This window comes from Gracilinanus agilis, chromosome 4 (assembly GCF_016433145.1).
Source record: "Gracilinanus agilis isolate LMUSP501 chromosome 4, AgileGrace, whole genome shotgun sequence".
NCBI lineage: Eukaryota > Metazoa > Chordata > Mammalia > Didelphimorphia > Didelphidae > Gracilinanus > Gracilinanus agilis.
In genome coordinates this window covers 244,269,669-244,297,432 of record NC_058133.1, presented here as the reverse complement: position 1 = coordinate 244,297,432, position 27,764 = coordinate 244,269,669, and the positions used below count along the sequence as shown (strand labels likewise).

Sequence of the window (27,764 nt, the reverse complement as noted above, 5' to 3'; positions counted from 1 at the left end):
CAGCCTGGAGATTATGTCTACATTAGAAACTTTACTAGGAAGTCTGTGTTAGAACCTAAGTGGCATGGCCCATCACAAATAATCTTAACAACCCCTAGTGCAATCAAGATTAAGGGGAGGGTCCGGGTTAAGATGGCGGCAGAGTAAGAAGCAGCTCTTAACCTCTCCTGACCAAAACACACAAAACTCCTCAAGGGGACATAAAAACAAGTCCAGACGAACGGAGGAACCCCACAACAGGGCACAGCGTGGAAGGTTCGTGGAATCGAGGCATTTCCGTGCTAAAAAGGGGTGAAACAGCTCTCACTAAATCGCGGGCTAAGCAACCACCCCACCCCCACCCACCCCCACATACACCACCTATAGCGCTGAAGCCAGTTAAAAAGAAATAGAGCAAGTTTGGGGCACCCATCGAGTCATTGGCAGCTCCGGGGCCTGTTCCTGAGAGCAGCAAGATTTGGGACTCCAAAAAGCCAAAGAACGCACCTGAAATCTGAGCGCGGGCTTAGGGCGTAGAGCGCGGGAGCAGAGCTCAGGCTGGCTCAGAGCTCAGGGGGGCTCAGAGCTCAGGCTCCGCGGAGGCTTGGGTGGACACAGACACAGCCACGAACTAAATCTCTGAAACCCTGAATGGGGAACCAGCATAGGCGGGTATATGACTGTGGAAGCAGCGCCCAGAGACTTGTAAAGAAACCTCTGGCAGAGGATCAAGCAAGGGGGTCCACCAGGGGGCTTGACCCCAAAAAGCCAAAGTACGCACCCGAAATCTGAGCGCAGGCTTAGGGCGTAGAGCGTGGGAGCAGAGCTCAGGCGGGCTCAGAGCTCAGGCTCCGAGGAGGCATGGGTGGAGGCAGACACAGCCACAAGCTAAAGCTCTGAAATCCTGAGTGGGGAACCAGCGTGGACGGGTGTACGACTGTGGAAGCAGCGCTGGGAAGGACATTTGGCTGAAGTTTCTCTTCCATATTGTTCCTTCTCAGGGAATTCAATTAGAACATCACACTCACATTTCTGGAATTCAATTCTTTCCTAATTTACTTGATAATTTATAGTTGTTCCTAGGGATATGGATAAATTTTCTCAATTTATCTGATTATGATTTTTTATGACTATGATAGTTTAAAGGAGTTTTCATACAATCCAAGGCCTATGATAGAATGATTGAGCATCTTATTCTTAGTGGGATGGAATGACTTACCTGAATAAATATCAATCAACCCCAACCTTTCAATAGGCAGATTTTAACAGGACAAAGGATTGATTCAGATAAAGCATTATAAAAGAATTTGTAGTGGAATGAATCAAGACACAGTTAAGGCCATGGATCTGGGGACATACATGACAAATTGGCATCTGAGTTGGATATTGAAAAAAGAAGTATTTCAATAGGGAATCTTTTTTATATATGTATGCAGAAAAGTAGGAATTGGGAAATATCTAGTAGACTAATTTAATTAAAATATAGAATGTGGAAAGGGGCGTACTAGTATGAAATATGGATGAAATATGGTGGGTTGGAGCCAGATAATATGGTACCTCAAATACTTTACTGTGGAGTTTGTATTTTATCCTACAGGTAATGAGGAGTTTTTGAAGTTAAAAAAAAATTTTTTTTTTTAAATCCTTATCTTCCATCTTGGAGCCAATACTATTGGCTCCAAGGCAGAAGAGTGGTAAGGGTAGGCAATGGGGGTCAAGTGACTTGCCCAGGGTCATACAGCTGGGAAGTGTCTGAGGTCAAAGTTGAACCTAGGACCTCCTGTCTCTAGGCCTGGATCTCAATCCACTGAGCTACCCAGCTGCCCCCTCTGAAGTTTTTTGATAGGGTATATGACCAGTGCAAAAGGAAGATTATTTTGGAGAAATTGGAAACAAGGAAACTTATTTGAATATTATTGTAATTGTCTAGACAAAAGATCTTAAGATTCTGAACTAGGGTGATGGCAGTGTTAAAAACAGATAAGATATTGGTGAACTAGAATGAACAAAACTTTAAAAATCAATTTTATAAGGAAATGTATTTTTTATTTTTTTAATGTTTATCCTGTATATACTTAATTGTGTTGTCTCCCACATTAGAATAAGAGTAGGAATTGTTTCATTCTTTGTGTTTGTGTTTCCAGTACCCAGCAAAATACCTGGCTTATAGGTACTGTAAAAGCTTGTGGATTGATTGATTAATTGGGGAGTACTCCTCTCTAATTTCTCCCATTATTCTTCATCTCCCACAAGAAGCTTTGATTCTGTGATTATACAGACTTGATCATCTTGGGGGAAGTATGATGGGGTGGGGAGAAGAGTCATGTTTCTTTCTGTCTCTGGCTTGCTGCCCTTACCTTGAAGTAATTCTCTAGACAAATCTCTTCAACAAAGCTTAGGATTATGTTCATGTTTAAGGTCTCACCAGAATGTAGATAAAAGGATCTCTTCTAAAAAGATATTCAATGTATTATATATATAATAGTTGTAGTACAGTAATTTTTGACCTTTACCACCCTTTTTGAGGAAGAGCTTCAGACACAGAAGACTAACAGGTACATATTTACAAATACAGTAACATAAAACATCTTAGAGTCCATTATTCATTATACTCATGGAAGGTAAAGATGCCCAGTGGGCATTAACATTAACACTCATCTCACTCATGCATTATCTGACCAACCCACAAAGTTCATATCTCTGGCTAACCAGGTCTCTCTTCAGTCTTTCAGATATAGGATGATTTTGTCAGGGATCATCTTTTTTTTTTTTTTTTTAAACCCTTGTACTTCGGTGTATTGTCTCATAGGTGGAAGATTGGTAAGGGTGGGCAATGGGGGTCAAGTGACTTGCCCAGGGTCACACAGCTGGGAAGTGGCTGAGGCCGGGTTTGAACCTAGGACCTCCTGTCTCTAGGCCTGACCAGGGATCATCTTTTAAGAGAATTACTATTGCAATAATCACCTCTCCCTGTCACAAGAACTCCCAAATTCAACACTGTTACTACTAAATCTGGAAATATCCATTATTTGGATATTTTTGCACATCTGGGTCAACCACAGAGGCTTATGAGAAGTAAAAGTTATGTTACACAATTTATAGCAGAAAAAAGGGACACATTTAGAAATAGGAAAGAGTTTGGAATAGGAATAGTCTGGTTTTTGATTAGTCACTATCCTATCCTGTGTTGTATGCTGCTATAACTATAACTTTGCCTTTCCTTGATCCCTATTGATCTAGATTTATCTTTAAGTAGCAATATAAACCTAGACAAATCATTTCCTCTCTCTGGGTCTCAATTTTATTTATTTTTTTTGTCAGGGGATAAGTTAAAGTTTTTGTCAAATTAAAGTTAGGGGTGGCTAGATAGCTCAGTGGATAGAACACTGTATGGAGAGAAGAGGTCCTGGTTCAAACATGGTCTCAGATACATCCTGGCTAGCATCACTACCTCAAAGCCCAGCCTTTACTGCTCTTCTGTATTGGAATCAATACTTAGTATCAATTCTAAGACAGAAGGTAAGAGTTTTAAAACAAAGTGTTAGAGCTTCCCAAAGGAGGATGATTTTCAGGCACAAAATATAAAGAGTATAGGAAGACAGCGTGGCACAAAAATAAATTTGACCACAGGGCTCCGGCTTTTTATAAATAACTGTAGCGTGGAAAAGAAACCTGGGAATTCCCCTTCCACTCAGCCCCGCCCACTCGACTCAGTTCTCTTTTGTCTCCTCGCACGTTCCGTAGCGGAACTGAGGTCGGTGTCTGAATTCGGAAGTGAATGTTTGGGCTGTTTCTCGGCTCTGTCCCGGGGAACGCTAGTAGGAGAGAACCTGGGACGAAATCTGCTGATTTGTCTCCGGGGTGTTCGGTGTGTTGGACAGCGGATGAGAGATAGAGAAGGTGGGGGAGGAGAGGGAGCAAATGCTGCTCTCTGTTTTGAAAGGTTTGGACTGGGTTGGTCCTCGTGTAGAGTCTGGAGACTCAGTTCTAGTGACTCCCATCTATTTCCTTGTCTCCTTCCTAACCCTTGTCCAGGCGGGGATGCCGAGTGTAGTATTTTTAGGGTCATGTTGTTGTGTGTATGTGTTTGGGTGTGGCAGGATCGTGTGCACAGCTATGCCTGGTATTGACTCACAAGTATTTAATAATTTTTTTTTTTTTAATTCCAGCGTGCTGACAGCTTTCCCAGATTTTTCTATTCACCTCCCTCTCACCTCAGCCCCAATAATGTCTTTAAGTGAGTTGAATGGAGATGGTGCTGAGCAAGAAGAAGGGGTAAATTTGGAACCTGATGTGATTGCCATTACCAATGTGTTGGAAACGTTCAGTGAGAGCCAAGAGACAAAAGGCCTAATCGATAACCTGAAATATGTATATGGCGATTTGATAACTCGTGAAGTTACAATTGAAAAGTTTATAGGTAAGTGTTCTTTGGAAGCTCAGTTGAATTTCCATTTTGTGATAGCGTTTGTAATTTCTCACAGAGCGGCAAATCTGTACATATATACACATATAATAGACATATACATATAATAACAAAACTGATCAAACACAATTTGAAAATAGTTTTTGTGGTATCTTTGTGGTAGTTATTAGGATGCTTCTATGGAAGCAGCTTGGTACAGTGGTACTGTGTCAGATTTGGAGTTGGAGGACTTGGGTTCATTACATAACCTTAGACAAATCCTTTCTCTGGGTCACATTTTCTCCTCTGTAAAATGAAGATTAGATGACCTGTATGTACACATTCACTTTTAAATTTTGATTTTAAGACTTACACCATCTTTGAAGTGTCATAGAGAGGAAAAGAATAAATGTTTATTTGTTTTCTATAGAGCTAAGTAGGACTCAAGTGGATGTAATAGAAATTGGATCATTGGAATGGTGCACCTAATTATGTGGTATATTGAGTTTGGTTCTACAAATCACATATGAAAATTGGTCATAGTCTCAGTGTAGTCTTACGTTGTTCTAATTAGAATCATAAATGTTTGTGTTAGAAGGAAACAGTGATCATATTGACTAATTTCTTAATTTTATAAATGAGGAAACCAAGAACTGAAATGATTTGCCCACTAACTCATAGTATGTGGTAGATTTAGAATTTGAATGTATATCTAAAGATCTTTTCTCTGAAGCTGAGATGTATTTTGCACCTAACTGACCAAGAAAAAGAAGGAGGACATGCCCAGTGAAAGGATTATATTTTTTATATTTTTCTCTGTAGTTTGATTTCAGTAAACATTTGTTAAATAAAACTTTATTAAGCATTTACATGATTTACATACATTTACATTAAGTGTAAGGTATTTTGTTAGGTGCTGGCAATACAAAGTCAAAAATGAAATAGTTCTTGAAAGGGGCTTTTATTTCGTTGGAGAAATGATAATTTTGATTCAAAGAAACATAAGGAAATTGAGGAGGGAGTATACATTAACAACAGCAGAGCTTCATGAAGGAAATGAGCCTTGGAACAAAATTAGTATTCCCAGAGTGGGCAGGGAGAACATTTCAGGCATGGGGGAATCCTTGAGCAAAAGGATGGAGTCTGAAGGCAGGAGATAGAATGTCTAACGTAAGAAATCACTAGATTTTCCCTTTGGCCGGAATATTAGAGTATATGACAGTGTGAAATAAGTCTGGAAAAATAAGTTGGAGACAAATTATGGATGACCTTGCAAACTTCTTAGCATTCATTTTTATCTTAGATGATTGGATGTGATATAGAACAGTGTTCTCAAAATAAAGTAGAAACAAATTCCTATCATTTGCATGGTGTCTTAGAAAATCACTAATTATATTGTATTGAATTTTTTACTTATGCTAAACCTTTCTAATTACAATTTATTTGAAAACCCTAACCTTCTGTCTTAGAAGAGCAATAAGGGCTAGGAAATGGAGGTTAAGTGAATTGCCCAGGATCACACAGCTAGGAAGTGTCTGAGGCCAGATTTGAATCTGGGACCTTCCATCTCCAGACCTGGCTCTCAATCCGCTGAGTCACCTAGCTGGAGCAGATGACATTTTAATTTGGTTCTGCATTAGAGGAGAGGAGTTTGACCTCTGGTGAAGAGAATTGTTTCTATGTAAGAAGGGAGATACTGGAAACTGAGAGATAAGAGGCTGTTACCAATTACTTCATGTAAATGAAGAGAAAGAGGATGGATAGGAAAAAAGAACATAAAGATAGAATTGATAGGGCTTGACCGTCATCTGGCTATAGAGGGAGAAAGGTGAATCAAAAGTGACTCAGTTTGGAAGACTTGGTGATTGGAGAACAGATACAGGAATATTTGGTTTAAGGGGAAGGATGAGGGGCTCTATTTTTTTTTAATTTTTAAAATATTTTATAAAACATTTCCATGGTTACATGATTCATGTTTTTACTTTCCCCTCCATCCCCCTTCTGCCCCCCCCCCCATAGCCAACACACATTTCCACTGGTTTTAACATGTGTCATCAATCAAGACTTATTTCCATATTATTGATAGTTGCTTTGGTGTGGTCATTTCGAGTCTACATCCCCAATCATGTCCGCATCAACCCATGTGTTTAAGCAGTTGTTTTTCCACTCCTGTAGTTCTTCCTCTGAATGTGGATAGCGTTCTTATCCATAAATCTGAGGGGCTCTATTTTGGAAATGTTGAATCTGAGATATTGATTCAACAATTGATAGATATTTCTAGTAACTAGTTGGAGATATATGACTAGTTATGGTGAGAGTTTAGTACTAGAAAGTAAAATTTTGGGAGTCAGCTGTGTAGAGATGATAATTGAACTTATGGGATCAGTTTAGAGCACAGAGGGAGAGTGAAATCAGAAATAATTTCAGAGAGAGAAGGAAAGAGAGGGATGACTATCTAAAAAACAAGACTAAGAGTTAGTCCAACTGAAGATCTTCAGGAACTAATGCAGAGTGAAATAAGCAGAACCTGGAGAACACTGCACTCAGGAACAATAATATTGTATGATGATCATCTGTTAAAACTTTGCTATTTTCAACAATGCAGTGATCTGGGACAATCCTGAACATGAGGAGGAATGCTATCTACCTCCAGATAAAGAATTGTTGGAGTTGGATAGATGTGGATCAAAGCATACTATCTTTCATATTAGTGTATCTATGATTTTATTTGGGGGTTTTGGTTATATATGAGTGTGCTCTTTCAATAATGACCATTATGGAAGTGTGTTTTGCATGACATTAAAAATACAATAAAAAAAATTGGTCCAACTGGTTGGAGAACCAGGGAAGTATGTTGTCACTGAAGTCAAGAGGAGAGAAAAAATAGGAAAGAGTGATTTACATTGTGTAGCATCAGAGGAGAAGGAGGAGGAGGAGAAGGAGAAGAAAAAAGTTATTGTATTTAGCTATTGAGAACAATGGTAATTTTTGAGAGAGAGTTTTCAGGGGAATGGTGAGGTTGGAAACCAGATTATAAGTAGAGAAGTGAAGCTGTATAGATGACTCTAGGAGTTTGGCTGTGAAAAGGAGAGAAGGCTTTGCCTTCAGGTGTGTGTCAGGTCAGCTTCAAGTTTTATAAGGAAGGAGAAGGGAGACTTGGGCATGTATAGTAACAGAAAAGAAACCAGAGGGAGAGGGATTGAAGATTGCAGATGGGAAGAAAAAGAGGAAAAGAGAATTTAAGAAAAGGGGACCTCTTTTCTTAAATTCTCTTATCCTCTTTTTCTTCTTTACAGAGAAGAGTTTGTGGGGGAAGAATATGATCAGCACAAGTATTCTATGTTTGATGCAATCAGTTTCCTCTTTTCTACTTCCCACCCAGAACCTTGCCAAATCTATTTAAATAAGATAAATGAGATCCCCTTTTCTTTCCTAGTATATCTCTTTTCTATTCCTTTTCAGTCTTCTTTTAAGATTACAAAACAATAAAACCACTGTTAGGAAATCTGTTTTATTTGACTTTCCTTTTGATCCTTCCTTTGGATTTTCAAAGGGAATATGTAACCATTACAGTGTAAACACTTCTTCCTTATAAAGTCCTTTCAGATTGCTTACTTAGGTTTGCATTTTTATGTTTCTCTTAAATCCTGTGTTTATGCTTCAAAATTTCGATATAGATCTGGTCTTTTCATCATGAATTCTTGGAAATCTTCTATTTTGTTAAAGATCAATTTTTCCTCTGGAGCAGGGGTCGGCAACGTATGGCTCTTTCTGCAGGAGCTGTAAAGTCAGTTTATTTTCAGACGCTGTTACAGGAGCGCGCACTGTGAGCACTGTACGGCTCTCACGAAATTACATTTTAAAAAATGTGGCGTTTATGGCTCTCATGGCCAAAAAGGTTGCTGACCCCTGCTCTGGAAGATTATATTTAGTATTTCTGGGTCAGTTATTCTTAGTTGTAGTTGTCTTTGGAATATTGTATTCTATATTCTTTGCTCTCTTTGAGTTGTTCTTGCCAAATCTCATGTGATCCTTACTGTTTTGTTTGTTCTTGAACTTTTTCTTTCTGTTTATTTGCAGTATTTTTTCTTTGACCTAGAAGCTTTGGATTTTTGCTATGATATGCTTGGGAATTTTCATTTCAAGATTTTTTCATGAAAGGACATATGGATTCCTTTTATTTATTTATTTTTACTTTCCACTTTTTAAATATATCTGACCAGTTTTTTTCATTATTTTCTGAAATATTATGCCTAGGCTCTTTTTTTTTTTTAAATCGTTTTGCCATGGCTTTCAGGCAGCTCATTAATTTTTTTTTTTAAACCCTTACCTTCCATCTTGTAGTCAATACTGTGTACTGGCTCCAAGGCAGAAGAGTGGTAAGGGTAGGCAATGGGGGTCAAGTGACTTGCCCAGGGTTACACAGCTGGGAAGTGTCTGAGGCCAGATTTGAACCTAGGACCTCCTGTCTTTAGGCCTGGTTCTCAATCCACCGAGCTACCCAGCTGCCTCCAGCTCATTAATTTTTAAATGAACTTTCTTTGATATGTTTTATAGGTCAGTTGATTTTAATATGTGATACTTTGCATTTTCTTCCATTTTTTCAATATTTTGACTTTTAAAATATGTTTCTTGACTTACATAGTCATTAACTTCTTTTTGGTTAATTCTAATTTTAAGGATTGTTATACGGAAAGGTTTTGTACCTCTTTTCCTAATGTTAATTCTCTGTATTAGTTTTTCCTCCAGTGCTTTTCATTTATAATATTATTTTAAACTCTTTGTTTTAAACACTTATTAATATTCATTTTTAACATGGTTACATGATTCATGCTCCTACTTTCCCCTTCACCCCCCTGCTGTCCCCCCACCCATGGCCGATGCACATTTCCACTGGTTTTAACATGTGTCATTGATCAAGACCTGTTTCCAAATTGTTGTTAGTTGCATTGGTGTGGTAGTTTCGAGTCTATATCCCCAGTCATGGCCGCCTCAACCCATGTGTTCAAGCAGTTGTTTTTCTTATATGTTTCCTCTCCTGCAGTTCTTCTTCTGAATGTGGGTAGCGTTCTTTACCATAAATCCCTCAGAATTGTCCTGTGTCATTGCTTTCTGCTGGTACAGAAGTCCATTACATTCGATTTTACCATAGTATATCAGTCTCTGTGTACAGTGTTCTTCTGGCTCTGCTCCTTTCGCTCTGCATCAGTTCCTGGAGGTCTTTCCAGTTCATCTGGAACTCCTCCAGTTTATTATTCCTTTGAGCACAATAGTATTTCATCACCAGCATATACCACAATTTGTTCAGCTATTCCCCAATTGAAGGGCATACCCTCATTTTCCAGTTCTTTGCCACCATAAAAAGCTCAGCTATAAATATTTTCGTACAAGTCTGTTTATCTATGATCTCTTTGGGGTACAAACCCAGCAATGGTAAGGCTGGATCAAAGGGCAGGCAGTCTTTTATAGCCCTTTGAGCATAGTTCCAAATTGCCAGCCAGAATGGTTGGATCAGTTCACAACTCCACCAGCAATGCATCAATGTCCCAATTTTGCTACATCCCTTCCAGCATTCATTACTCTCCCCTTCTTTCATTTTAGCCAATCTGCTAGATGTGAGGTGATTTGCATTTCTCTAATTATTAGAGATTTAGAACACTTTCTCATGTGCTTATTGATACTTTTGATTTCTTTCCCTGAAAATTGCCTATTCATGTCTCTTGCTCATTTATCGATTGGGAAATGGCTTGATTTTTTATACAACTGATTGAACTCCTTGTATATTTGAGTAATTAGACCCCTGTGTAAAAGTGAAATTTGGAAAATGCCATCTAAAAAGTGTATATATTTCTATGGACATGGGAAATGTATCAAAAGTACATTTCCCGTGATCCAACATGGTCAAACTGGTTTCCGTTTCCGGGTCTTTGGGGCATGGGGAGGTCTACGTCGACGCAGAGAGGGTTTAAAATCTCCTGGGTTAGGAGGGAGTGGCCTCTTTTGCGAGTAGGCTCTTGACCAGGAAACAGGAGACAGTAATGGAGGCGGCAGTTTTGAATGCTTACAAGCGCGTGGTCTAATGATTTTATCTATCAGCATGGCTTTAATTAAAATACTAATATATATATTTATACCAGCCTTTATCATTTTTCATATTTATACCTGTCAGAGTTTTTTGTTATAAAGATTTTTTCCTAGTTTGTTGTTTCCCTTCTGATTTTGACTACATTATCTTTGTACAAAAGCTTTTTAGCTTAATATAATCAAAACCGTTTAATTTACATTTTGTAATTTTCTCTAACTCTTGCTTGGTTTTAAAATCTTTCTTTTCCCAGAGATCTGTCAAGTATACTATTCTGTGTTCACTTAACTTATTTATATTCACCCATTCTGAATTTATCTTGGTATAGGGTGTGAGATGTTGATCTAAACCTAATCTCTCCCATATTGTTTTCCAAATTTCCCAGCAGTTTTTGTCAAATAGTGGATACATGTCCCAAAAGTTGGGCTCTTTGGGTTTATCATACACTGTCTTGCTGATGTCATTAACCCCAAGTCTATTCCACTGATCTTCCCTTCTGTCTCTTAGCCAGTACCCTATTGTTTTGATGACTGCTGCTTTATAGTATAGTTTAATATCTGGTACTGCTAGGCCCCCTTCCTTCACATTTTTTTTCATTATTTCCCTTGATATTCTTGATCTTTTGTTATTCCAAAAGAAATTTGTTATAGTTTTTCCTAATTCAGTAAAGAAGTTTTTTGGTAGTTTTGATAGATATGGTGCTAAATAGGTAACTTAATTTGGGTAGAATGGTCATTTTTATTATGTTACCTCATCCTACCCATGAGCAATTAATGGCTTTCCAATTGTTGAGATCCAGTTTTATTTTTTTGGAAAGTGTTTTGTAGTTGTTTTCATATAATTGCGGTGTTTGTTTTGGTAGATAGATTCCTAGGTATTTTATATTGTCTAGGGTGATTTTAAATGGTGTTTCTCTTTCTACCTCTTGCTACTTTAATGTGTTGGAAATATTTAGAAATGCTGATGATTTATGTGCATTTATTTTGTATCCTGCAACTTTGCTAAAGTTGTTGATTATTTCTACAAGCTTCTTAGTTGAATCTCTAGGATTTTTTAAGTATACCATCATATCATCTGCAAAGAGTGATAGCTTAGTCTCCTCATTGCCTATTTTGATACCTTCAATTTCTTTTTCTTCTCTAATTGCTGTTGCTAGTGTTTCTAGTACTATGTTGAATAATAGAGATGATAATGGGCATCCTTGTTTCACTCCTGATCTCATTGGGAAGGCTTCCAATTTATCCCCGTTGCATATGATGCTTGTTGATGGTTTTAGCTATATACTGTTTATTATTTTTAGGAAAGGCCCTTCTATTCCTATACTTTTCAGTGTTTTCAATAGGAATGGATGCTGTATTTTGTCAAAGGCTTTTTCAGCATCTATTGAGATAATCATGTGATTTTTGTTTGTTAGACTGTTGATATGGTCAATTATGTGGATGGTTTTCCTAATGTTGAACCATCCTTGCATTCCTGGTATAAATCCCACCTGATCATGGTGGATTACCTTCTTAATTACTTGCTGGAGTCTCTTTGCTAGTATTCTATTTAAGATTTTTGCATCTATGTTCATTAGGAAGATTGGTCTATAGTTTTCTTTCTGTTTTAGATCTACCTGGCTTTGGAATCAGTACCATATTTGTGTCATAAAATGAATTTGTTAGGACTCCTTCTTTGCTTATCATATCAAATAGTTTGTATAGTATTGGGATTAGTTGCTCTTTGAATGTCTGATAGAATTCACTTGTGAATCCATCAGGTCCTGGTGATTTTTTCTTAGGGAGTTCTTTGATGGCTTGTTCAATTTCTTTTTCTGATATGGGATTATTTAGGTATTCTATTTCTTCTGCTGTTAATCTAGGCAATTTATATTTTTGTAAATATTCATCCATATCTCCTAAATTGTTATATTTATTGACATATAATTGGGCGAAATAGTTTTTAATGATTGCCTTAATTTCCCCTTCATTAGAGGTGAGGTCTCCCTTTTCATCTTTGATACTGTCAATTTGGTTTTCTTCTTTCCTTTTTTTTATTAGATTGACCAGTACTTTGTCTATTTTATCTGTTTTTTCAAAGTACCAGCTTCTAGTCTTATTTATTAATATTTCTTTTACTTTCAATTTTATTAATTTCTCCCTTGGTTTTTAGTATTTCTAATTTAGTTTTCATCTAGGGATTTTTAATTTGCTCGCTTTCTAGTTTTTTGAGTTTCATGCTCAGTTAATTGATCTTTGCCCTCTCTAATTTGTTAATACATGCATTCTAGGATATAAATTTCCCCTTGAGTACTGTGCCTTGGCTGCATCCCACAGAGTTTGGTAGGATGTCTCATCATTGTCATTCTCTTCAAAGAAATTGTTGATTGTTTCTATGATTTCTTCTTTGACTAATTGGTTTTGGAGAATCATATTGTTTAATTTCCAATTGGTTTTTAATTTGCCTGTCCAGGCACCCTTACTAATTATTATTTTTATTGCATTATGATCTGAGAAGGTTATATTTATTATTTCTGCTCTTTTGCATTTGTTTGCAATGTTTCTATGCCCTATTACATGGTCAATCTTTGTAAATGTACTATGTGCAGCTGAAAAGAAGGTGTATTCCTTTTTGTCCCTATTTATTTTTCCGCACATATCAATTAAATCTAATTTTTCTAGGACTTCATTCTCCTCTCTTACCTCTTATTTATTTTTTGGTTTGATTTATCTAGATCTGAAAGAGGAATATTTAGATCTCCCACTATTATGGTTTTACTCTCTATTTCCTTCTTGAACTCTGCCAGTTTCTCCTTTATGAATTTGGATGCTATGCCACTTGGTGCAGTACATATTGAGCAGTGTTATTTCCTCATCGTCTATACTGCCTTTAATCAGGATGTAATGACCTTCCCTGTCTTTTTTAATCATATCTATTTTTACTTTGGCTTTGTCAGAAATCATAATAGCCAATAGTTGTTCTCGGGGTGAGCCTCCTGGTCGTCCCTGGTCTGCCCCTCTGCCCGAGGCTCCTTCAGTCTCAGGGGCTGCTTCCACAGCTGAGCTCCCGTCTGCACAGGGTCCCCACTAGAGGTCCAAGCCTGCACTGGAGATCCTAGTCCGCGCCTAGGGCAATGCCTTCACCTGGGCCAGCGCGTTCTTTAGCCTCTTGGGGTCCTAAGTCTTGCTGCTCTCGGCAACAAGCCCTGGAACTGCCAGTGACTTAATGGGTGCCCCAAACCTGCTTTCACTCTTGAGCACTGGCCTTGGCGTTGTACGTAGTGTGGGGGATGGGGGAGGGGCTTCTTCCTCTCAAGTTTTAGTGAGAGCTGTTTCACCCCTTTATAGCGTGGAAATGCCCCGATTCCACGTACCTTCAATGCTGCGCCCTGTTGTGGGGTCCCTTTGTTTGTCTGGATTTGTTTTTATGTCTCCTTGAGGAGTCCTGTATGCTTTGGTTAGGAGAGATCAAACAGCTGCTCCTTACTCTGCCACCATCTTAACTGGAAACCTGTTTATTTTAAACTCTTAAAAAAACTGCTTTTTAAATTTTTTTCTAGAAATTCTATTTGATCTTCTGTCTAAGCTGTATTTAGGTTTTCCTTATATGTATTTTGGAGTTATTTTCCTTTTTTATGTTGGTGGCTCAAACTATTTTAGATCTCTATCTTTTATTTTTGTTTACTCATTCTTCCTGCCTTATTTCTGGGATTGGAACTTTGTGTTAGGGCCAGGTATAGTACAATCTAGAAGGATAGTTATATATATTCTTATATATATTCTTGTCTTATCTGGGCTCCTCCTGTTATGTTCTTCAGTTTATGAGTGCTGTGTTCTCTAAGTATCACATTGATGGCTTGGGTTAGGTTACTGCAAATTTTCACCAAGTTCTTTGTAATCTGATCTTTGTTCTCCTGGGTCTTTGAGACTCTAGAACAGGGGTCAGCAACCTTTTTTGGCTGTGAGAGCCATAAACACCACATTTTTAAAAATATAATTTCATGAGAGCCATACAGTGCTCACAGTGTGCGCTCCTGTAACAGCGCCTGAAAAAAAAAATTGACTTTATGGCTCCTGCAGAAAGAGCCATATCTGGCCCTCAAAAGAGCCATATGTTGCCAACCCTTGCTCTAGACTTTGGTTTTGATTTTGGCAACACGACTTTAGACTTATATCTGATTGGAGCTCTACTTGACAGATGCTGGTCCCAACTCTGTCAGGTAGCTTGAAGGCTTTGCAGGTTTAGAGCCATGTATACTGTCTCCCTTTTCTGACCTTGAGAGTTCAGTCTTCCAATCTTGCTTTGAGGTCAGACCAATAGGGTTGTTGTTGGTAGAGGGCTGTCTGTGAACCCCACTTGCTTTCAAAAAGGCAGCTCTGTAGCCCTTTTCTGAATATGGAAGCTGAACTCATGATACTCTCTCTGAGACAGAGCAATAGTGCTCCATCCCTATTCTGAGTCCAAGGTCTAGGGTCTCTGTCTTGTCTGTCTGTCTCTCTTCCTCTCCCTTCCTCCCCCCTCTCTTTTCTTTCTTTCTTCCCCCCTTCATCTCTCCCCCACTCCTCTCTCTCTCTGCCGTGGTCCTTTGCCTGTATCTGTAATTTTTTATCTTAGGCCGAAAAAACGATCTATTATGATTTTTTTATATTTTCAGATCACCACTTAGTCTAGGGCAGTGATGGGCAAACTTTTTAAAGAGGGGACCAAAGGAAAGGAAATGCTCATTTGTCAGTCTTTTTCTAAGGCAACTCTTTTGAAGTTTCATTGTATTGTATCCTTCTTATTGTATTTGTCAGATTAGGAACAATGTCAGATTAGGAATAATGTCACACAGCCAGATAGAACATTTCAGGGGGCCACATCTGGCTCGCAGGCTGTAGTTTGCCCATCACTGGTCTAGGGGCTTTTCTTAAATCTTTTTTAGAATAGATGTGAGTGGAGTGTTCCTGCTCCTCCATGTTTGCTCGTCTCCTGTTTGCATTTCACAGTTCCTAGACCACAGCTCTGGTCTTTTTATCAGAAATATTTGAAAATATTTATCCATTAAAGGTTAGTTTTTTTATCCTGTAGAATTATAATAATTTGGATTTTCTGAGGCCATCTTTTTTTTTTATCATCTTTTACACCTCAAAATTCCATATTCATAAACCAAAATTTATTCAGCCATTCCCCAGTTGTATTTTAAGACACCCTCTTAGATTCTTTTTCTTTTGTTTCCTTCCTCCATCTTTTTTTTTTTTAAACCCTTGTACTTTGGTGTATTGTCTCATAGGTGGAAGAGTGGTAAGGGTGGGCAATGGGGGTCAAGTGACCTGCCCAGGGTCACACAGCTGGGAAGTGGCTGAGGCCGGGTTTGAACCTAGGACCTCCTGTCTCTCGGCCTGACTCTCACTCCACTGAGCTACCCAGCTCTCCCCCCCCTTCCTCCATCTTTAAGGGGGAGACTTTCAAGATCAAGAAGTTTGTTTCCCTCCTGATCTTATCCTTTCTCTTAACTACAACTCTTCCTAGTTCTGCTTATTTCCTTATTACATTTGATATATTTTATTTTTACATGTATATTTAGCCTGCCTTTTCCATTTCAGAAAAAAGTGAGGTTTATTTGATGCTCACTCTTTCTTCCTCTTCTTCTATATTTTTATACTTTCCTCCTCAAATACTCCAAATATGAGAAATACAAGTTCCATCATTTTCTTTCTCCTTTTTAACACTAATATGTTCTTCCTTTACCCTTCGTTCTCTTTCTCTTCTTCAAACCCTTAGAACAAACCTAATCCACTCCCACAATATTCTATATTAAAGTTTATAAGTGATACGTGTTTCTTTTCATCATCAGAAGTCTTCATCAACTCCTATTTTCTCAAATAAATTTAAGTTTCTAGGTTTCCCTGGGCTCTTATAGTTGCATTTCAAAGTTTTTACTCAGTTCTTGTCTTTTTATCAGGAATGCTTAATAGTCCTCTGTTCCATTAAAGATCCACCTTGTTTCACTGTAGGATTATACTAAGTTTTTCAGGAGAAGTTATTTTAAGTTGTAGTCCAATCTCTTGCTTTTTGGAATATTGTATTCTCAGATCGCCTGTTTTTTAGTAGAAGCTTATATTCTTATGTTCCTTACTGGTCTGTTGGTACTTGAACTACTTTCTGGATATTTTCAATATTCTTTTTCTGATGAGAGTTCAAGATTTTGGTTATGATATTCTTGGGACTTTTCCTTTCCGAGTTTCTTTTGTTTTTTTTTTAAACCCTTACCTTCTGTCTTAGAATCAATACTGTGTATTGGTTCTAAGGCAGAAGAGTGGTAAGGACTAGGCAATGGAGGTCGAGTGATTTGCCCAGGTTCACACAGTGTCTGAGGTTACATTTGAACCCAGGACTTCCCGTCTCTGGGTCTGGCTCTCAATCCACTGAGCCAACTAGCTGCTTCCTAAATACTACCTTCTTCAAGAAGTCTTTTTCAATCCTGCTTAATTCTAGTTCTTTCTCTCAATTTATATCTTCTGTATAGTTCATTGTTTAAAGTTGTTTGCATTTTGTCCTCCCTCTTAGACTGTGAGCTCCTTTAGAAAAGGGATTTCCTTTGCCTTTCTTTATATTCTTAGCACTTAGAACCATGTCATCAAAAGTAGGTGCTTAATAAATGTTTTTTTGCCTCACTGATTGTTTTCAATCCTAATTCTAAGCTTCATTTCTTGGTAGAATCAGGGATTAAAAAAAAAACCCTACACACCCTCCTGGATATAGTCCCCTTTCTGATTTCTCCTAACTTTCCTAGTCTGAATCATCATCAATATACTTCAAGACTCTTTTCTATAATTTTTTTTAATCTCTTCTTGTTATTTTCTCTCTTCCTTCCCCTTCCTTTTTCCCCTCCCCCTCCCCTAGTCATTGACTTTACCAGTTCTTTAAACTGTTGGCTCTTACATCTTGTCTTCCTTTTCAAACATTTCCAATATGGAAATCAGCATCTTTCACACATCTTTTTTCCTTCATCCACTCAAAACAGAATGTACTCTAAATTCAGGACCTTATCAACTCTTGCCTAGACTATTTTAATAGTCTTAACATTTTTTTCTATTAAATCCAAATTTATTGAAGTTTAGGACATCCTTGTGAACCATGTATTCTTTTTTCTTTTTTAATAAATTTAAAATTCTATAACAAAGCAAAAGTTATATAGTTTAACAACTCTGAGGTATCACCTCACACCTAGATGATTGGCTAAAATGAAAGAAGGGGAGAGTAATGAATGCTGGAGGGGATGTGGCAAAATTGGGACATTAATGCATTGCTGGTGGAGTTGTGAACCGAACCAACCATTCTGGTTGGCAATTTGGAACTATGCTCAAAGGGCTATAAAAGATTTCCTGCCCTTTGATCCAGCCATACCATTGTGGGGTTTGTACCCCAAAGAGATCATAGATAAACAGACTTGTATGAAAATATTTATATTCCTGCTTTTTGTGGTGGCAAAAAACTGGAAAACAAGGGTATACCCTTCAATTGGGGAATGGCTGAACAAATTGTGGCATAAGCTGGTGATGGAATACTATTGTGCTCAAAGGAATAATAAACTGGAGGAATTCCATGTGAACTTGAAAGACCTCCAGGAATTGATGCAGAGCGAAAGGAGCAGAGCCAGAACGTTGTACACAGAGACCAATACACTGTGGTAAAATAGAATGTAATGGACTTCTGTACTAGCAGCAGTGTGATGACCCAGGACAATTCTGAGGGATTTATGGAAAAGAATGCTACTCACATTCAGAAGAAGAACTACAGGAGTGGAAACAGAAGAAAAACAACTGCTTGAACACATGGGTGGAGGCAGACATGATTGGGGATGTAGACTCGAAACTACCACACCAATGCAACTATCGACAATTTGGAAATAGGTCTTGATCAATGACACATGTTAAAACCAGTGGAAATGTGTATCGGCCATGGAAGGGAGGAGGAAGTCAGGGAGTGGGGGTGAAGGGGAAAGTAAGAGCATGAATTATGTAACCATGTTAACTTTTTAAAAAAATAAATATTAATAAATGTTTAAAAAAATTATATAGTTTAAGTTTAGGATTTCTGGATTGATCAAATGTGGGTTTTCACCAAACACTACTATAGAAATGATATTATAGAAATAATAATATACAAAAATAATTTCTAAGAAGGTCCATCTTGAAAATAATCTGTCTTTCTAGAAAAGCCAGGTACTTCAGAATTAGTGTTAGGGGCATCAGTGTTTTTAAAGAAAATTAAAAAAAATTTCAGTCAAACAAAAATCAGCCTTCTCTTCCTTCCTCTATCCCTCCTCTTTGTGAAGGAAAAATAAAAAATTCATATTACAAACATAATCTGGCAAAACAAATTCTGGTATTTGCCACATCTAAAAAAATATATCTCAATCTAAACTCCAAGTCCATTGTCTGTCTAGAAGGAAGTGGGTAGCAAGGTTCATCATGAATCCTCTGGAATTGTGGTTGGTCATTTTGTGGATCAGTGTTAGAGTTTTCAGAGGAGTTTATCTTTATAGTATTGTGATTGAAGTTATTCTCTTAGTTCTACTTAATTCAGTCTGCATCAATTTATATGTCTTTTCCTGGTTTTTCAGAAACCATCTCCTTCATCATTTTTTACAGCACAATAGTGTTCCATCATTTTTCTGTGTGATAACTTGTTCGGCCATTTTCCAGTTGATGGGCACCTCCTAAGTTTCCACCGAAAAAAGAGCTTCTATAAAAATATTTTTGTACTTTCTGAGTTAAATTTTGTTTAGGAATATTTTCTTCTGTGATTTACTCTCCTTTTTCTTTATATTCTGACCTTTTCTTTTGTTTCCCTGTTAAGTGGAATATGTTTCTGTGAATACACTTTGTATGTATATTCCTTTCTTGCCCACTGTATCCCCAGTGGTTTTCCCCTTTCCTCTCCTTTTCCATTCTTTTAAGATCATCAAAACATAACAGAACCACTTCTAGGCTCTCTGTCTAATTATTCTTTGGCTACTTTTGGTTACCCTTGATGATGATAGAGTTTTAATGGGACACACGTATTATCTCTTTATATTAGAATATAAGTAGCTTTTCCTTGTTTCTTAGTCCATTATGATTATGTTTAGCTTTTTATATTTCTCTTGACTCCTTTTTTTTTTTTTTTTTTTTTTTAACACTTGAGTTTCTATGCAGCTCTGCTCTTTTCTTCAAGAATATTTGGAAGTTTTCTGTTTCAATAGAGGTCCATTTTCCCCTTATAGGATTATACTCAGGTGAATCAGTAAGGTAATTTTGGTTGTAGTCCTATGTCTTTTAGAATATTTTTGTAGTTATTACTAAATATACCTTATTCAAGGTGGTACTTGATGAGACAAAAGTCCTTTCTCATCAAGTAAGCATTTATTAATAATATGTTTTTTTCCTCAAATTTTGTTTAAAAAATTGCCTTCAAACCCCTGTTAAGCATTTGTTTTAAGGTTTTCTTGCCTTTCAGAAGTTTTTTCATCCCTGCATTTTCTGAAGATTAAAAAAATAGAGCTCTTTAATAGTATTCTGATAATAGTTTTTCATATATAGTCTGTGGGATAGGCACTTATTGGCTAATTTCCCTCATATTCTAGAATTTTGTTTCTTTCCCACATTAAATTATTTTTGACTATTATAATAGGAAGTTTTTCACTTCTGAATTTCTTCCTTTGGGCTACTTAGGAAATGTTCCTTTTGTCATTAAAACTCTGGAATTTGGTTATTGCTTCTGGGTGTGTTAAAGCTGGAATTCCTTTCATGTCATTCTATGGATTCTATCTAGCAATTTATCCCCTATTCTAATACTTAAGGAAAATTTTCCTGTATGATTTTCTAAAATATGGTATTTATACTTTCCTATGGAAAACCAGTAATTCTCATATTATCTTATAATTCTTGTCATTTAGCTCTCAAGCTCTTTTGCCATAGGTTCGCCATCACTGTTCTATGTTGTAGAATTTGATGTTTATTTTTTGAACATTCTTATGTACATTTGAAAAAATAGATTCCACATCTTTATATCCTTTATTGAATCTTTTTAACTCCTGGGGAGGTTTTTATGGTTCTGAGGGGTCTGATACTGTATTGTTCTTTTTTCTTTTAAAAAAATATTCTTACATTTTGACTTAGTAACAACTGTAAACCAGAAAGGCAAAGGGTAGGCAGATGAGGTTAAATGATTTGCTCAGGGTCACACACAGAGGAAATGCCTTCTCAACTCCAGGCCTGGCTCTATCTACTGTGCCACCTAAACTGTCCCTTTGTCCTTTCATTCTGGAGGTTTTTCCTTGCTTTTACTCCATATTCATTTGGTGATGATAATGGCAGCAGTGTTTCTTTTTTGCTTAGCAATTTCTTTAGTTTCCCTATTGGGTCTTTTTTTTTTTCCATTGAGGTTTTCCTTTGAGGATTTCTTTCCTATCATCTCTTGTTTTAAGTGTTATATACAACTTTATTTGGCGTATGTCATTTCTTTAGGAATAAAGGGTTCTGGATTTATTTATGACATTTCAACCAGCTATTTTACGGGAGCTGTTTCCAGCCAGTTTTCAGATTCTTTAATTCTTTGAAGGATATAATTTTGATGATTATGGCATAGTGGACAGAGTAGTGGTTCTAGAGTTAGAAAACCTGAGTTCACACTTCACCTTTGACATTTACTATTTGTTTTACCTTGGACAAATCACTTTGACTTTCCTAGGCCTCAGTTTTCTCATTTGTAAGCTTGAAAGCTTAACCTTTCCATACCTGCTTTAGTGTAAATACATTTGCTGATTAAGGGTCTTGGTAATCTGACAAAGGATGAAGTTGACTATATTATAAAAACTCTGACACTATATATTGTATTTTTGATTGTCATTTTTATTTGTTTTAGACATGGCTTAATTTTTGTTTTAAGTTGCCTACAAATCAGTGCTAACTTTTGGTTAATGAAAGGATATTAAGTGTATCAATTAATGTAGCTCAGTTCAACAAATTTTAAACGTACTTACTATGTGGAAGGCTCTGAACACAAATACTTAAGAGATATTAATTAATTATGTAAGGTAAGTAATGGGTCTATATATTTTTTCAGCCTTACTGAGTGTTGATTCCAATGAAGAAGAGCAGTAAGGGAAAGGCAGTTAGGGTTTAATGACTTGCTCATGGTCACATAGCTAGGAAGTGTCTAAGGTCAGATCTGAGCCCAGGGTTTCCCATCTCTAGACCTGGCTTTCTATCCACTGAGCCACCTAGCTGCTTCACTTATTGTTTTTAAGAAATATGTAACTGGTTAGGAAAAATTTTGAGTTGCCTACTTCATCAACAGAGAATAACAAACACTGAACTTTTTACAAATTAATTTAGGTTTTTACTTGATACTTTAAAATAATTCAGACTTATCATGTTTTGTTTGTTTTTTCTATCATTTGAATTATCTTTATTTTTCAGTGATAATGGACAAGTACCAGGAACAACCTCATCTGTTGGATCCACATCTAGGTAGGAATTTCTAGGTTTGTTTGTTTTTAAATGTGCCTGTTCATGACCCCATTTATTTGGTTTCATTTTTAGTAGAGTTGGAGAACAAAGTAAAAAAATTGAAAGCTGATTAATGACTAAATATTTGTTTTTAAATAAGTCATCATAATTTTGTAGCCGTATATATTTTTAAATGGATTTGTAAGTAACAGTATAGTGCAACTTTGTAGAACTTTTTTTTCCAGTTCTAGTGCCCAGAGGGCAAATTCAAGCTGTCTGTGAGCTGCCACCCCAAGGGCTGGCTGGGCACATGTGCCAGTACTTCATTAACACTGGTATAGTGGCTAGAGTGCTGGAGTTAGAGTCAATGGAAGTCTGGTTCAAATCCATCCCCTAATTTTAGTTTCCTCATCTTTAAATATGGAAAATCATACCAGTAATAATCCACTTTATAGCATATTGTTGTGAGGATCCAATGAAATGATTTAGATAAAGCACTATGCAAAATTTAAGTGCTATATAAATGTCTGGTCTTGTTAGGCTTACTTCTGTAGTATGTATATGTCTTCTGCAGACATTTTGAATATCTTAGAGCTATGTAGTTTTTATTTCTTACCTCTCATGTTTACATTTCAGACTAATTTTATTGTTATGAGCCATTATCTTAACTCGAGCTGTATGGATAAAGAATGCACACACACCACAGACACATGCACACACAACAATAAATTGATTTTTAGGTTAGGATGTTTTGACTATTTTTTCTCTTCTAGAATGGATGATGAATTTATTGTTGGATATTGTGAGGGATAATAATTCTCCACCTGCTCTTGTACATCTGGCTTTTAAATTTCTTTACATCATTACAAAGGTAAAAATTTACTTAATGGTTAAAACTTATTATCTTTAAACATTACTTTATTAAGAATAATGATTACTAAACAAGTTATAATTTTCATTGACATTTTATCTTCTTAGTTGGATTTAGTCTTATCTAATTGTATCTAGTGTATTTAGTTGTGTAAATATATATATACATCTAGTATACCTAATTGACTTTTATAATATTCAAGATATTTAATATCTCCTCAGTGTTATATAAGTATAAAATACAATGAAAAATTTCTTAATGGGATTTTGAAGATGAACAGAGTAAAATAATTCAAAAGAACTAAGTGCTTTTTAGGAAATTAGAACCCTGATGTAAAAATATTAAAAAAAAACCCAGCTACTACAGAATGATGGATTATAGTTATAGCTTGCTGTAGGCAAATATAATGAATTTATATAAAAAATAGTTGGGGAAATGATTATTGGCTTTATGAAAGGATTACTAAGATTATTTTTTAAAATAGCAAGCTCCTTTATTTAATTTATAGTCTAGTCAAGGAAATATTTCATTGGCACAGATAATGGCAATAGTAAATATGTGATAAACACATAAGCAAAATTCAAGCAAAATGAGTCAGGGAAACCAGTTAGGAGGCTTTTGTTACTGAGGCTTGGCTAAATCAATGATAATAATGTATTTTGTTGATCATATACATCTGAAGAATATTTTGCAATTCATTGAGCATTACTTGATATTCCGCTCTTCGCTCGGGGGCCTCTGGAGGTGGGATGGCATGGCGAAAATGAAATGAAAACGAGCCAGAATGCAAGTGGAATTGCAGAGGCTGTTTTCTCTGGTGCCATCTGCTGATTTTTATTTTTATACTCTTTTTTTCTTTATGATCTCATACAGTTTTTGATTTTCCCATACATTCAAAATCACATATTAACTTTTGAAACATCATATGATTGGCATTTACTAATTATCTTGCTGTGGTTAAACAAAGAAGTAAGCTTGTCAAAAATTATTCATTACAGAATGGCTTAGTTGGAACTTTATTATTTTCAGCCATCTGTAAGGTACATTTCCTAGCTAAGCATAATGGTTTATTATATTTTAACTAATTAAATCATGTATTCCTACTTTATGCTATTCATACCTTTCATTAATCAAGGAGATAGTTATGGTAGTTGATTACATCAAATAAGATACAATAATATCAGTCTGGTCCAAATTATTTTCCCATTATATTCTTTCATTTTTCACTATTTTTCAAAAGTATGTTTGCTATTCTTTCTGCTATAGCAGTGATTCCCAAAGTGGATGCCACTGCCCCCTGGTGGGTGCTGCAGTGATTCAGGGGGGCAGTGATGGCCACAGGTGCATTTATCTTTCCTATTAATTGCTATTAAAATTAAAAAAAATTAATTTCCAAGGGTGCAAAGTAATTTTTTTTGGAAAGGGGGCGGTAGGCCAAAAAAGTTTGGGAACTACTGTGCTATAGGGTTAATAAGAATGCAGTTCTGGAAGGATGATTCTGTACTAATTTGTGATTCCCCTGTTTCACTGTTTCCTTGGTCTTTGGGAGTTTGGGAACAAACCCAGGCTAGGTACATTCTTGTTGGGGAACTTAGAAACTTGCATTAACTCACTAACTGCTGGTTTTTTGCTGGGCTGATTCTAGGGGAAGTTTCTGTACTATGGGGGTTTGTTTAGGACAGTGATTTCCAAGGTGGGCGCTACCACCCCCCCACTGAGTGCTGCAGTGATCCAGGGGGGTGGTGATGGCCATAGCTGCATTTATCTTTCCTATTAATTGCTATTAAAATTAAAAAAAAATAATTTCCAGGGGGCTAAGTAATATTTTTTCTGGAAAGGGGGTGGTAGGCCAAAAAAGTTTGGGAACCACTGGTTTAGGGGTTTATTTTGGAATATTGGGTAGTCTGTGACTGTGGTTGTTCTTGCCATGAACCTGTATTGTTTTTCTGTGCCTTCCTGGGGCTGAATAAGGATACTGATTGCAATAGTTTCAATGCAAGTGAATGCCACTGTGAAAAGAGTCACAGGGGGGAAACTGAGTGAGAAATTTCCATCCTCCTGTCAACCTGCTTTGCTGGTTTGTCAGAGCTAGTGACAAGCTGTGCTAAACGTCACGGGCTTTGATGGCTTCCTGCAGTGAACAATTTGTAGTATTATGAGGTAACATGCTTATCATTTACTTGATTCCTTGCCCATGCTCTAGTTTTCCTGGTCAGCTTTTTTCTCCCCCTCCTAAAATTGAGAGTTACTAAAGAGGTTAGTATCTCCAGTGGTGACAGGGAGAATCCTAAATGTCTAATAGAAGACTAAAGGAAATCAAATCCTTGTCATCCTGAGCTTTAGTAGGGAGGTAAGTTAGTTGTTCATTCATTCATCCATAAGGGCCATTCATGAACTTTTGTTATATTTGAAACAACTATCTTGAGAACGGTTGATGTCTTAAAAGTCATTGTTTATCACTCTTAGAACTTTAATAAACTCAAAATGAATATTTTACAGTCTAAAAGTCTGGAAACAAAATTTGTTTTGTAATTTATGCTGTGGTAATCAAGTTGGGGCTAGATTTATTTTTTGAGTTGCATGATTTTAGAAAAAAAAGCATATTTATTCTGAATAGTAACTTGGTTGAATTGTATTATATTGTACTGTACTGTATTGTATTATAATGACAAATACTCTGGATTCTGCTTGCCAGATGCTTACCGATTGATTTGTGATATATTTTGGGTAAAGATATTGTCTTTACTTTCTTGAATCATCTTTTTAATTGCTGTAATTTTTCTTAGGTGCGAGGATATAAAATCTTCCTTGGTTTGTTCCCTCATGAAGTAGCTGATGTGCAGCCTGTTATCGATATGTTTACAAATCAGAATCCTAAAGACCATGAAGTAAGTGTACTTTTAACTGCATGGAAACAATGTAAAATGGCCAACAGTTCAGCAAGTAGTGAAGGGAAATTTATGTTGAAACATATCATTTATTATAATAAATTTTACTATTTCCCCTTTCCCACTTGATGATGACTTATTTTGTCCTCTGAAGTTTAGACTCTCTCTCATTTTTTAAATTAAATTTTATTTTTTCATACTTTGTTAAGAGTTTTGTTAGATTAATAATATTTTTAACTTCTATTTTAGACTCTTTAAAATGTTTTCTAAATTTCCTCTTGCTATTCCTATTTCAAACCTTTTGTGAGTTCTGTTATTTTCCCTATTTTTCTACACTGGGTACTTCTTATATTTTTGGAATTCTTATTGGAACTATGAGAACCTTTATGATTCTAAAATCCATATTTTTAGTTTCTTTTCAAAAAATAACACAGTCCTCGAAACTGCGTTTGAAATGCTGTTTTTCTCAAGTTCTGTGGTTTTTTTTTTTATCTTTCCCCTCTATTTCTACTCTCTAATTCTTTTTCTTCTTCATCTCAAAGTTCTGATCTTGTTTCCATTTCCTATTTAGTCTCCTTTGGTAGACTCTTTCTGTGGTTTACATTTCAGCTACCAATTCAGGCTCCTTAAATGCTGTAAGCTCACTTTTTATCCATAGTTTTCCTTTCCTATCCATGTAGTCCCATGGAATCTGGACTCTGGATCAAATCAGGTGATTGGATTAATACCCTCATATATCAATCAAATTACATTTTCCTTCATTTTTTGACTTTCTTTCTATAAAAGTAGTTTTCTTTTAGTGTGCTTATTTGCTTCAGAATTAGAAAAAAGGGCTTGAAATTGTTGAATCCTCTCTCCCTAGTGGGAGAGCTAGGTGGTATAGCAGATAGTGGCAGGTCTGGAGTCAGGAAGACAAGTTCAAATTCTGCCTCAGACACTTAATAGCTATATGTACCTGGGCAAGTCACTTAATCCTGTCAGCCTCAGGTTATCTGTAAAATGAGGTAGGAAAGGAACTGGCAAATCATTTCAGTATCTTTTTCTAAGAAAAACCCAAATGGGGTCATGAAGAGTTGAACACAACTGAAACAACTAACAAGAACAAACAATAACTCTCTAGTGGATTTATTGTATTATCAGTTTTACAAAATCAAAAACAAGACTTTAAAAATCAGAAAGAAACCTTAGAGATCATTTAGTCTTAGTTGCCTTATTATACAATTGAGGAAATGAAAACTTAGAATATGTTACTTAGTCAAAGTCAGACAACTAGTTAGTGGCAGTATATAAAGGTCTCCTCCCTTTCCAATGTTTTTTTCCTACTATGAAAATTTTGAATATTTCCAATATAAATGGGTTTCTTTTGTTGAGAGTTTCAAATGAATATACCTTTTACTTCTGTCCACTAGATTGGGCAGGGTCATCAGTTTTAGGATGACACTTCCCCTTTGGGATTGTTGAGGACTGAGGAGGATTAGGAGTAAAGATTTGGTAGGAGCCAAGGATTATTAGGGAACCTGGAGATTGGAAGGAGGAGTAAAGGAAGAGTTGCGAAAATATTATGGAAAGTTGCAAAGAAGATGAAGATAGCAAAGTGTGGCACAGTGCCTGGAGTGCTGGATTCCTGGAATTAGAAAGACCTAAATTCAAATATTAGGCTCAGATATTTCCTCAGTAAATCACTTAACCTCTCAATATTGTTCTCAGGGTAAAATGAGATATTTATGAAGCACTTTGTAAACCTCAAAGCTGTATATAAATCCTAAATTTTATTATTTATAAGTAGTCTAATTATTTATAAGTAGTCTAATAATAAGGTGGGAGATGTTTCAGCTAATAGAAAAAAATATTCCTCTATACTACATAGAAAATGGCATTAAAAAGATAGGTTTTTGAGCAGTATGATTTCAGAAAAATCTTGGGAAGATCTACATGAACTGATGTAGAGTTAAATAAGCAGAACCAGGAGAACATTGTACATAGCAACAGCAATATTGTACAATGATTAACTGTGAAAGGCTTAGCTACTCTCAGCAAAAAGTGATTCCAAACAGTTCTGAAGGACCTATGACAAAGAATGCTA

The 27,764-nt window shown here is 36.4% G+C and overlaps 1 protein-coding gene across 1 annotated transcript in view; it reads left to right on the top strand.

The window, feature by feature from the left end:
- The first annotated feature begins 21,897 nt into the window (after nt 1-21,897).
- The window catches only part of TBCD (tubulin folding cofactor D), a 522,548-nt gene continuing 516,681 nt past the window's right edge, over nt 21,898-27,764 (top strand). The window contains exons 1-3 of the mRNA XM_044675187.1: nt 21,898-21,943; nt 22,696-22,793; nt 25,580-25,681. Of these exons, the coding sequence (XP_044531122.1) occupies nt 21,898-21,943; nt 22,696-22,793; nt 25,580-25,681 (246 nt within the window). The remainder of the gene's footprint in view (nt 21,944-22,695; nt 22,794-25,579; nt 25,682-27,764) is intronic.